Genomic DNA, 12,211 nt, shown 5'->3' on the forward strand with positions numbered 1-12,211 from the left:
GAAAAAAAGGTTGCAATAAGATGTAACTAATTTATGGCGACTTGCACAGAACGCACAAGAGAAACTGAAGTCTCACCATCAGCAGCTCCGTCATAAGACTTTCATGCCTCATTGAGCTTGATATGTGCTCCTTGAGCCAGGAGGTGGCAAGAGAGAGCTGCGCAGCCCTGCCTGCTCTCCCACAACTAAACACCAAGTCCCTCAACTTGTGGCGTTAAGTTTTCCCTGCTTGTTCTTACAAATCATTCTCTATGTGCCTTCTGAAACAGCCGTCTTTACCAGAGCCACGGCACGCTAAGAGGCTCCTGATGAATACTGCATTATCATGAAAAATGTCTTAAGCGGTTAAATATTGACTCTTGCTATGAATGTTTGATGAATGAGGGACGGCTCCGTTAACATCACAGAGGAAGTTCCATCAGCGGTGACACTGCTGGTGGCGCTGCTTAATCAAATACACTAATTCAGTTAGAGCAAATTGGAAATGAGCGATTACCTGACGTCCATCCGAATGGCAGTCAGCTCTGGGAGGGACGGGCTCACAGGCTGAAACTGGAGGTCACCGAGGGCAAACACACACACACCCACACACACAAGATCTCTCTCCATTAGGTGACAGCAGGTGTAGGTTAAAGATGATGGAGTGGATCAAAAGCGGCCTTTATCGTTGATATCTCACTTCTTTTAGTTCCCCAGTCGGACATGAACTGAGCCTACGACACACACGCACACACACACACACACACACACACACACACACACACCGACATGCACAACACATCACACTGAACAATGACGGCGCTCTTCAAATGGCAGCATGCTAACTGCCGCTGTGCACCCCAGAGAGAGGGACTTATGCCAGACCTCATAAACCCCCTTCACCCTCCATTGAGCCCCCAAGTAATGTACCCTGAGCCAACGATCGTGACACAATATTGTCCCGACAAGAGACATATTTCATTATGTTTAATCTTTTTACATCTAGGGCCTTTTTTTTCTTTTCTGGATGTTTTCATAGTTTGGCTGTTACATCTATCCAGTAAAGGTTGTAATTTAAAAGGTAATCATGCAGAAGAAATGAGAGTACACTGTCGTGCCGTGTGCCCACATAACAAAAAATAATTATCTCTAACTTAATGATGCCACCAGCTGGTTTTCTCATGTTGTAGCTGTAAAGCCTAGGTCACTGGTCAAAACACGGGATTGTCTCATTATAAAGTTAAGCCTAAAACAGGCACAGCTCATGCGACGGGGAAGAGGAATAAAACGCTGTTGGTGAAGATGCAGGTAACCCAACACAGCATTATGTTACCTCAAAGCCGGTGTTGTGACAGCACCTGACTTCGCTCTCTGAGAGACGCTTTATCTTTAGGCTGCGAGAGACAGCACGGGCTGTCTCTATCATTGTCAGGACAGGACGCACACAGAAAATAAAATAAAAATTAAAAATCATATGCTGTACATTGAAGGCCATGTAAAACTCACTCTGGGAGCTCTAACACACCTTTTCCATAGATGCCTGAGGGACAAATCCCTATATGTTGGGTTTTGAATAATTCATCTTGATTAGCATGGTGTCAATAATTCATGGAGTTAAAAAAAAAAAAAAAAAAAAAAAAACAGAGTGACCAAAACCAATAAAGAGCTGACAAAGGCTTCTTTCAAAATAAAAGTATGCGACTCCAAACTTTGGCTTCAGTTCTGCTGATGTGCTGTGAAATGAAGAAGAGGAAAGTGTTGGAGGAAGTCGAAGCGTTCTTCATGCTCTGACCTTGTACATGTGTCTGGATGAGCGTGATCAGCAGATTCTGAGGCCGCCGGTTATTCAGATTGACAGTAATATACTTATTGAGCTCTTGATGGAGCCTAACCAGCTCCCATTAGAAAACAGTGGCGTGGGTAAAAGCCTATAGAGCCTGTTTCTAAGGATCTACTGCCGTCTATCTCCACAGATACACTGCTGATATCAATAATATCAGGACATCTGTTTTCTAACTGCACATCAATCTGTTTAAAAAGATTACAGCTACATAAAGTCGGTAGCGGATGCTTATGAGGGATGATATAAAGTAGCCCAAGCTCTAGAAGAGGGCAGCAACACACTGGAGGAAAAGTACATCACTACATATATTTAGCTACTGAACAATAGGACCCTGGTGGATAAATACAGCCACTCTTTTTGTGACACATGAATTCAGTTTATGAATACGATGCAAATGCCTGGAGGAGTAAATAGACACTTAGACGCCCAGTGATGGCGTGACGGAGCTGTGAAAATGTGTAATTAAATATGATGAGGATTTTATGGAGATGGTTATTTTTCATGAATGCAGCTGTCTGTTTTATGCTCTGACATTGTTTCCATCTATGGACTTTCTTTCTCTGAGTGTTTATCCAAACTTTTTATATTTTTATATGTTAAAAAAAAAAAAAAAAAAAAAAGTAAAAACAAGCCAGAGAAAGCAGATGCAAACTGGATTAAAAAGGTTTTTGGTTCTCAAAATCACATATATTTCTTCTTATGGAGCATATTGTGAAATTTGAAAAGGTAAAATAGAATTTTAAAATAAAATGAAGTTGTAAAAATGGTTGTTGTGGCTGTGGCAGAACTTTTTCAGTGTTGTGTATGACTCAGCAGCTCCGACATGTTTTTATTTTACTGAACATGTTTTGGTTTTCTCTCACTGAATGGGAGAACCATCTTAAATTTCTCTCCTTTTCTATTCCAGGATAAATGAGTGGTTGAAAGTCACTTTGAAGTTTGTCTGCACAGACTACATTTCAGGAGTTTTATTGTGAAATGAGGCTGCCATCAACTGAAAGTCGAGCATCTGCTCTCACAAAATGAAGGCTAATGTGAAGGTATGCTAACCGTCTGGAGCGCACCTTGCAAAATTGCAGCATTACACCAAGTTTTGGATTTTACTCTTCATTTTTAGAGACTTTTTCCTTCTTATCCTTGTAAAGTTTTCCATCTATTTAAGAAAAAAGGGAACATGCAGTACCTTACTCCAGAATCTACCAACATATCTTGCAATCCTAATTTAAATTCAAGAGCTATACAAATATTAAAGCTCAAAAGTGTAATCACGCCTCTTAGAAACAGTGAAATGTTAAAATTGTAATAATTCAAATGGAGGTTTGAGACAGTTCCCCACCCTGCAGCGTCATAAAAACAGGATTTGCTCTGCACAACCACATGGACAGAATTCATCTACCCATCATGTCAGGCCCTCCACGGGGCCCCATGATCACTTTTCTCAGCGGTGTGAGAAGGCGTTATATTGCATCATTAACTGTAATGTCAAAAATCAAGACTGTGTCATAAGGCCCCCCCACTCAGGCCATTTCACATTTCCTCTGTGGACCAACCCATGTTACATGTCACTGTCCACCAGAGCAGGAATCTGCAGATGACCTTGCCAGGATCAGCTCCCTCAGGTGCTCTGGTCCGGCAAATCCTGCACAATTGCCCATTTCATCCTGTCAGGTGAGGAGCTGAGGGACAGGCGGTTTTCCGTCATGTTTATAGTATCTACTGTCATTCCAGGGACCTTGTGAGCATTTTTGTCTTCTGCAATCTCCTTATTCTTTATTCTTTCCACAAAAAATTGCAACGAGTGTTTTGTCTTTGCTGCATTGTTCTTTTCAGGTGAGGAATGTGCAATAAATTGTTTCCAGTCCATCCATCCCTTTGACAATGATAATCAAAGATGCATTGGAGCAAAGGACACCCTTCCTCCTCTCACCACCACTCATCCTCCTTCTCTGCAACTTGGCTGTGATTTGGAAGCTGTCAGCCTTTTCGTGCCAGCTCAGCTCTTTCGGGCTTTGTTCGATGAGTCTCCATTGCACCCTCTCTGGCACTTTCATCAAACCAGGCCAGAGCTCCTTGCTGAAGACTGGTTGACTGGATAGTCCGATGGGTTGGAGTGGAGTTCTTCACCACAACTCTGCCTCTAACTCACTCGCTGTGGTTGTGTCCTGTAAATCAGACACCCTGCTGGTCCTGTTGCTGCTACAGAGAGCGAGGCCTCGGCTGGGAACAACTCAAGGACTGGCTGATGGACTCAGCGCCTGGCTGTCTCCATACTCAGCAAAACGTTGGGACTGTCTTTGTGGCTGGAGTATACACATGGATAGATTACCTGTCAGAGAAAAGCTCGCTTTGGTGTGTGGGCTGAGAGTATCACAGTGCAGTCTAACTGCCTGCTAAGCTCTACTTCAATATGGAGCAGTCACAGTGAGAAACAAATAGAGAGGAAATCCAATTCTTCTTTCTAAACGCAAAGCATATTTGAGTCTGAGCTATTGTCTCATTTGTTCTGATAAAAAAAAACAAACAAAAAAAAAACACTGGCTGTCTGAACGATGAATGTAATTTGTTGAATCAGGGAGGTGACGCTGTAATAATTAAACAATCATTTTAACAGTCAGAGCTACGCTAACACAACGGTCCTGTCAGCAAAATGTTTAAGTCTCAATCCAACATGTTCAATAAGAAAAATTATTTTTATTTGGAATAATTTTCAATAGTTTAGTGTTGATAACAAATTATTAATTCATTCAAACAAGACTAAAAGTCTACAGCCATGCTAAGAGCTTGGTGCTTAAGTTACCATGCTAACATGAAGCTCATGAAATAATGTACTGATACAAACGTTTATTGAGATTAAGAGAATGAGCTAAAATCGCCATGCTAAGCTGCCCATAAAGATAATGTTCATCAGTAATTCGCACATGGGGATGCCATTAGTTTAGTCAGTATTTACTAAAGAACCAATTATTAGTTTATTCAAACAAGGCTAAGGGTTAACAGCCATGCTAACAGTGTCAGCTAACTGCTAGTCACTATGATAACATGCTCATAAAGACCATGCTAATATGTTGTGAGCTTCACCAGGAATAGTTTTTAGTTTGTTTAATGTCTTCTTTTTTTTTTTTTTTTTGCATTAGGTGATTATCACTAAAAACAGAGATAGAGCTAAAGTTGATGGGGATGTCAGCAGTTTAGTAAATATTAAGTGCTGGATAAAATTGGACCTGATGATGGGACTATATGAAAAGTCTAGTCACGATGGCAATTCATCCAACAGTTGATGAGACATTTAACTCAGAACCAAATATGTCAACCTGATGGTGGAGCAGGAGAAACAGAAGATTATCACTCAAGTTTTTAGTTTTCTACTAATGAGCTAAAAACAGAAGCACTCAGGCCTCACAGAAAAGTTTTCCATAGAATTCCTTTTGAAAAAACGCCCCATAAGGTGTCACACTGCCATTCAAAGCCTGCAGACCTTCTCATGTTTTCAGTCATCTGCCTGTGAACAATGTGCACTTATGCTGAAATTATGGGATTCATGCTTATGCGGTCACCTTGTATTCTCCTCTTGTTCTGCCCAGTGAAAAGGACTGTGGAACAAACCACAGCCACCTTTGTCAGAGGAAATCTTAAATGGTTTCTGTTACAGCCAGGTTTGTGGCCCTTCCCCAAGTCACACCACAGGAAAGCCAGCTATTCAGCAGCAGGAGAAGTGTCATCGCTGAGGTTTCTAACAAATTGCACCCTTCACTCGTGGAGAAAGCCAAGCGAGCTCTTGGCCGGGAGTGTGCTCTTGGCCAAGGCAAAGGGAAAACTGCTCTGAGAGTGAAAGAAACGCTCGTGAAAGCAAAGTGACACCTGTCTCATATTCAGCGGTGCCTCTCTGATGGAAAAAAAAAAAGACAGAGCAGTCATTGTCATGGTTAAAAAAAAAGAAGAAAAAGGAAGGAAAGCTCTCAATATATGCCAGGGGACTGATATGATAAAGTGTGTCCTTCCTGACTGCACAGCTCATGTGATGTTTGATAAAGGAGGGCGCATTTGATAAGATAATTCAGTTTGGGTGGTGACCATGTACGATGGCAATATCCTGCAGCGTCGTGAATGGAGCAGTGTCTTGCTGCAAGTAGCTGCCAAAACATCTGCTGAATGTCTGCCTCTGATGTTTCCTCTTCATTCGTCTGATTGTCGTTGTTTTGATTGTTTAAAGGTTTGTTTCTGTGAAGCCATATATTGTAAGATGAATAGCTGACTAAGCCTTCAGTAGTTAAGTCTTTACTCTTTGTCTGTCTTCTATGAGGCATTGGACTTTTCCTCTCCGCACTTTCCAAATAATTCACGACAGTAAAAGTCTTGGTTATCGTCATGTTTTGTTCCCCACAACGTCACTGGATGAGGCCTGTTCCCTTCTGTGATGTACAATATCTTGGAAGCTCAAGAATAACTTTAGAATGGGGCAAACTATTAGAGCTGCAGGGGGCATTATTTTGCACAAATTTAACGAAGATTAAATTATGTTAAAATCTCTGTAGAGTCAGAAATATATATAGATATATATATATTTTTTTTTTTGCTGAAATGTAATAAAGCAAAATTTGTGTCAGTTCAAGGTGCCACATCAGTACAGTCAGACTGGAGTCGTGCACGTTTGATACTGCTGTAAATTAACAATTGAAGCACTTCATTAAATTACAGCTTTGACTTAGCTGCACTTCAATTAGAATAATTTACCACTTTGCCAGAGTTATTTAACTTGCTTGGCTTTGGCCAGCTGGAGTACAGTCCGGTATGCATTAATACTTTTACTTCTATATTTAAATGCATCATGTGTTTATTCATTGTTACAAAGTACTTCCTTCACCACCGATTATAATTTCCCTATTGATCATTTAATAACAACCTTCACAAAGTGGCCCCTTATTTTGGCAAAATTGAGTGTAGGGGGAGGAAGTAAATTATGCCAAAATCATTGAAATTACCAACGGTGGAAAAGTAACTATTTCAGCAATGTTTTCTTTTCTAAAACTGAAAATTAGTCATTTTACAGCCACAATAAAGCTTCACAAATTGATATAATTGCTTTAAGGCGAGCCGAGCCGCGTTTGTTATCATCTTTATTACACGTTAATTGTCCCTGTAGGAAATTGTCAGACGGTCCCCGAGTCGGCAGGCTGAGCAGCTGATGCTGGATCACCGAGCGGCGGCAGCAGCTCTGTCAGTCCGTCGCTGCAGCCCGACAGAGCGGCCGAGTCGTCTCCATCCTCCGCGCGTCCTCCGGAGCTGTGACGCTATGTGGCCGTGAAGCGACGGCGGGCGGTCGGGCGGGCGGTCCAGCCGGAGCAAAGGGGTGGTGGTGGGGGGGGGGCACGGACGGATAGGAGGCGGTAATACATCGTGGACATGAGGACACCTGCGACGGCGGCTTCTTCCCACCGGCGGACCGATGATCCGGACTGGCGTCCATTTTCAGCGTGCAGAAAGAGAAAGGTGGTGATGCGGCAGGAGCGGCAAAGCGGCGGAGCGGCGGAGCGGCGGAGCGGAGACCGCCTCCGTCACTCCGTAACCAGTTAGCTAGAGTTAGCAACCTAGCCTGATAGGTAGCTAGCTAGCTAGCTAGCTATCTAGCTAGCACCCCGGCAGTCTGTGTTTATCTAGGCAGCTAAAAATGTCAGCGACTCCAAACAAGTAGGTCGGAACAGTTTTTATTTAAATCCGCATCTCTTTTCGCGTGGGCGGCGACTTGACTGTTTACCTACCGTTAACCGTTTTTTACCCCCCGTCCTGCTAGCCACCATTAGCTGGACTTGTTAGCCTCTCGGTTCGCTTTTTAACGGGCAGCCTGGCACTGCCAGGGAATGAACTTGGTATTCAGCGTGGAGACATCGAACAAACCCGATGGAAAACTACTGACTAACCCACCCCATCTCGGATATTAACACGTTAATTCAGGCGCCACCACGGCCGTTTATCTGTTTTTTTTTGTTTTGTTTTATTGTATTTTATTTTATTTTAGCTCAGACTTTGAAGAGGGCTACTCGCTTTATTTCCATCCATTCTTCCAACATTAGCGGTTGGAGCAGCAGCAGCTCAAACATTTGCTCCAAGTCTTATTTATTTATTTACTTATTTTAAATATACATGTGTATATATGTGACCACGGGGAGGATAAAGCCTGGTCTTCTCTTTCCACCCCAGTATAGCCACAGGGGTATCCGAGGGCTTCAAGTTGAGATGACAGACAGTGATGCAGCGTACTTAGCTTGCATGTCCTGCAAAAGAAAAAAGGAAAAAGGTTTGTGAATTGTCATTCCAGTCGGCTCTGGTGGCAGGAGGGTTGTTTTTAATGTAGCCGAGCTTGGTCTTCATCTGCTGACTTTAATCAGAGATAACATAAATCTGCAATGAATGAATGTGGCACTCATAGGAAACAATCACCCTGCAGCCTGCAGCCACAGATGACTGAGTGTGCAAAGAGGGCAGCTATTTGATGATGAAGATGATGATGGTGTCTGATATTGCACAGCCTCCTGATACCTTAAGCCTCTGAGAAATATGTTTGTGGTTTTTTTTTTTCTCAGGAGAGAAGGAATCCGATCGTTTAGGTGTGTGTGGTTGGGAGGGATTGTGAGGTATTTATTTTAGAAGATTATATGTTGACGGGCTGGTTTGTTGAGTTGTAGACACAACACGTGTGTGGTTGTAATTCAGTGGTGTTGGGCTCAGTGGAAGCCTGTCAGTTTGTTGAGATGATACCTGTGGTTACAGGGGACAAGCTGCTGAGGTGGAGTGATAGAAACTTAGAGAAAGACTAAGTGGAGCGGCTCTTCTGTCCCAGTGACATACATCTGTCCGTAGAGTGCTGCATTTGAAAGGAAGAGAACATCAAATTTGTATAAAATGGTTGAATGTGACTTTGTGTTGTCTTGTAAACTCTGTCTTCAAAGTCATCTCCTGATTTTTAATGCCTGTTTGTTTTTTTTTTTTTTTTGTAGGACTGTCATGCCCACTCTCCTGCTGAACAGTCACTCCTTCACTGAAGGACCTCGGCCCTTTTCCTTTTCTGGACTTACCGGCACAGGGATGAGATAATTAAGCAGACCAACTGGCGCATGCTGCTGCAACAACTCCTGTGGCACTTGTAAACCCACCCCACCCCACCCATCCCCGAGCCCCCGCTTCCCCTCACCCCACCCCAAGATAAATTTGAACTCCATCGGTCGAAACATGACAACACCGGCTCTCCTGCCGCTGTCGGGCCGCAGGATACCCACTCTGTCGCCAGGCGCCTCCTCTTTCCCGCACCACAGAGCTACGCTGAGGCTCTCTGAGAAATTCATCCTCCTCCTCATTCTCAGTGCCTTCATCACCTTATGTTTCGGGGCCTTCTTCTTCCTCCCGGACAATTCCAAGCACAAGCGCTTTGACCTGGGCTTGGAGGATGTGCTCATCCCTCATATTGACTCACCCAAAGAGGGGAAGCATGCCTCTGGACAGGTGGTCATACACGGACAGGGAGGACATGATGAGCACAGACATAGGTAAGTGTCAATCAGGTCATCTTTTTCAATCCAAGTTCACTTATGCAGAGAAGACGCTTATGTGACAACATCTTTTTATTGTTAGGAACCAGGAGGTTTATTTTTGGTTCTCTGCCCCAGTCACATTGCACACACCTGTTTCCTTGAGGTGTTGATGTCAGGTGTATTACGTAAGCTGTCTGTTATAGCACCCAGGTGTGGGGTCGGTTTTGTGGAATAATACGCTTTCTTTTGAGCATTTAGTTCCACGTCGGTGCAGGTGCCCCCCCCCCCTTTTTTTTTTTCATCTTTTTACTGCAGCTAGCCTTGTTCTGAATACAACTGCCCATTGTGTCTCTCTTGGGTGCAATTGTTTAAGTTCTTTTACAACAGAAAAATATTCATCACCCTGGCCCCAATGTTGTTGCACCATCCCACAGACAGACATGGTTGAACTTGATGAGCTAGAATGCACTGGCTGTTTGAAAAGCCTTAGTAACCACTTAAACAGGCTCGGAAATGAGTGCCCGTTGTGAGCCAAACACTGGTGAAATTTGGCTGCAGCTTTTACATTTGTCATTTGGTTTGGTCCAGGCTCTTTGGCCCATGGCCAGCCACCAACTGCTCTTTTTTTTTCCTTCCTAAATCGAATTCATTTTTGGCTGCTCTGAGTGTCTTGTGATATTTGGAATCCATGGTGTTGGACTAGTCTCATGCCTTGTTACCAAATATTATTCCTAACTGACCCCAGTTACTTAAAAGGGAATTCCACCATGTTTTTAATACATTCTTAATTACCTACCGTCAGCCAGCAAATCAGTAATGGGAGCTATTTTGTAAGTTAAAATCTGCATATTTTTAGTTTTACGATTCGCTAACAAAATGTTAACTTGAAACTTGGGAATCCCAAAATGTTTGTCTAATTTAATTGACATTATTTGTCTCTGAACTGTCAAATTGCACTGGTGAACGTTATTACTTAGGTCTGAAGGAAAAGTGCAGTTTTACATATTTTGATTAATTGCACTTTTAATGTTCGGCTCCAGGGGTTTTCAGAGCCTCTGTTTCTTTTTAAGCTGTGCACTACCTGCACACTGAAGGATTCAAATTTGGTAGAGTTATTTAACTTATAATTACATATTCAGACTCAGCTTTTTTGGGCTTAACTCTTACATTTGTGGATTTTGTTGCAATCATTTTCAGTTGGGTTAGGGTTAGAGGCCATAAAACCTATGGCTGAACGGTAATTTCAAAAAAGGCCAAACAATAACTGGAAAGACTCATTTTTTAGGAAAGGTCTCTCCTCCATGTTCATGAAGGTAGTCACTGAGAACTCTGCAAGGTGTTAAAAGCTATTTCTCAGACAGTTTCACAGTGGGGACCATTGAGTGCTGCCTCCTTATCCCTTGTGGATAAGCTAGTGGTTTTCATCCTGAAAGCCTCCCAGAGCTTTGGATGCAGCCTGCATGAAATAACACAATTATTATTGTCCTGTAACACAGGAGAATAAAACATGTCTGGCCGGCATTTTGTTTGGGCCCTTTCTGGATCTTTGGTAGTGTGGTACTTGGTACTCTGAATCTACCGCTAATCTGCTGGTACTAGTCGTCTGATCTACTTGCTGGGTTTTTTTTTTTTTTCCAGATTGAAGCCAAAGGCTTGTGTCCTAGGAAGACATTAAAATTAGAAACAAATAAATAATATATGGAATATTATTGAAATAACAGACAGAATAATTCATTACATGTTTTAATGAATATAGTTGTGTACGGACCACAGTGACTTGTTATTGTGGGATAAAGGAAAATGTCCTTGGGATGACAATTTAAGTTTTTTTTAAGTGGAACAATAATACTTTAGAGATTGCTTGGTATGAGTTTTATGCAAATGTAAATTGACACACATTTGTAAATTCACATAAGCATTCAGATGATATGATGATACAGTGTGTTTTTTTTTATTTTTTTATTTTTAATTAGTTTTTCCTCTGCTTAAAGCAGGCTCATGAAATGTTCCAGTTGCTCTTTGGTTATGGCTGCCTCAGCCAATCTCAAAATCATCACTGTGTCCTCCAGAGGACTCGGGTCCAAACAGCCCCTGGAAAATGAGGACCCCAGCATTTAAAGAGACCCTCAGGAACAGAGGCAGACTCAGAATAATTTCACCTTTGCTTTATTTGGCCACAGGAAACCCCGCAGAACCAGGTCTCTTTTCTCAACCTCACACGGCTAATATTCTTTTATAGGCGTTCGAAAGAAAGATTATTGTTCTCTTTGCCTCAGATGTAATCCATCTACTATAGTGAATATTTCAATTTTCAACCTTAATTCAAAATGCCTGAAAATATAGTCAAAGGTCTTGCTGTGTGGTTGCACTGTACTATATTCTCATTTTGTAGCTGACAACCGTTTGTTTTTGGAAAAATGTGGGGGAAAGTCCCAGAGATCCAGTGGCTCTGGTAGAGTAATTTGACTTCTCCCCCCTGGAGTTTTGACAGAATGTTATTTATATTATAATAATTTAAGACATTCTGTCATTGTCATTCACAGTCCCATATTCACTCTCACCTCCTGTCAAGCTCTGCGAAATCAACCAGGAAAACATTTTCTCTGAATGTTGGCATTTAAATTCTCTCTCTATTGTCAGCTTGTCTTTCTTGCCTGCGTGATGTGACTTCCTCTGGTCCATATTTATGATAGACTTCTCCTCTGCAGTGGATGTGCAGAGATGCAGCAGGTGCTTTGTGTGTTAAACTGGTTTTACTGGGGCTGACAAACTGACACTCCAGACAAAACCCACAGGCTGCTTTTGCCGTCCAGCCTCACAAGCCATTTCAACCACTCTGACGAGGTTAGAAGATGTGACGTCCACT

The 12,211-nt window shown here is 42.4% G+C and overlaps 1 protein-coding gene across 2 annotated transcripts in view; it reads left to right on the forward strand.

Moving 5' to 3' along the window:
* Positions 1-7,128: 7,128 nt before the first annotated feature.
* Positions 7,129-12,211, forward strand: part of man1a2 (mannosidase, alpha, class 1A, member 2) — a 103,332-nt gene continuing 98,249 nt past the window's right edge. Inside the window, exons 1-3 of one of the 2 annotated variants that reach the window (XM_029530874.1) lie at positions 7,129-7,309; positions 8,018-8,114; positions 8,815-9,360. In XM_029530874.1, coding sequence (XP_029386734.1) covers positions 9,047-9,360 — 314 coding nt within the window. In that variant the 5' untranslated portion in view covers positions 7,129-7,309; positions 8,018-8,114; positions 8,815-9,046. The remainder of the gene's footprint in view (positions 7,310-8,017; positions 8,115-8,814; positions 9,361-12,211) is intronic. The other variant, XM_029530873.1, reaches the window with a different exon arrangement.

Source organism: Echeneis naucrates, chromosome 21 (genome assembly GCF_900963305.1).
Source record: "Echeneis naucrates chromosome 21, fEcheNa1.1, whole genome shotgun sequence".
Taxonomy (NCBI): domain Eukaryota; kingdom Metazoa; phylum Chordata; class Actinopteri; order Carangiformes; family Echeneidae; genus Echeneis; species Echeneis naucrates.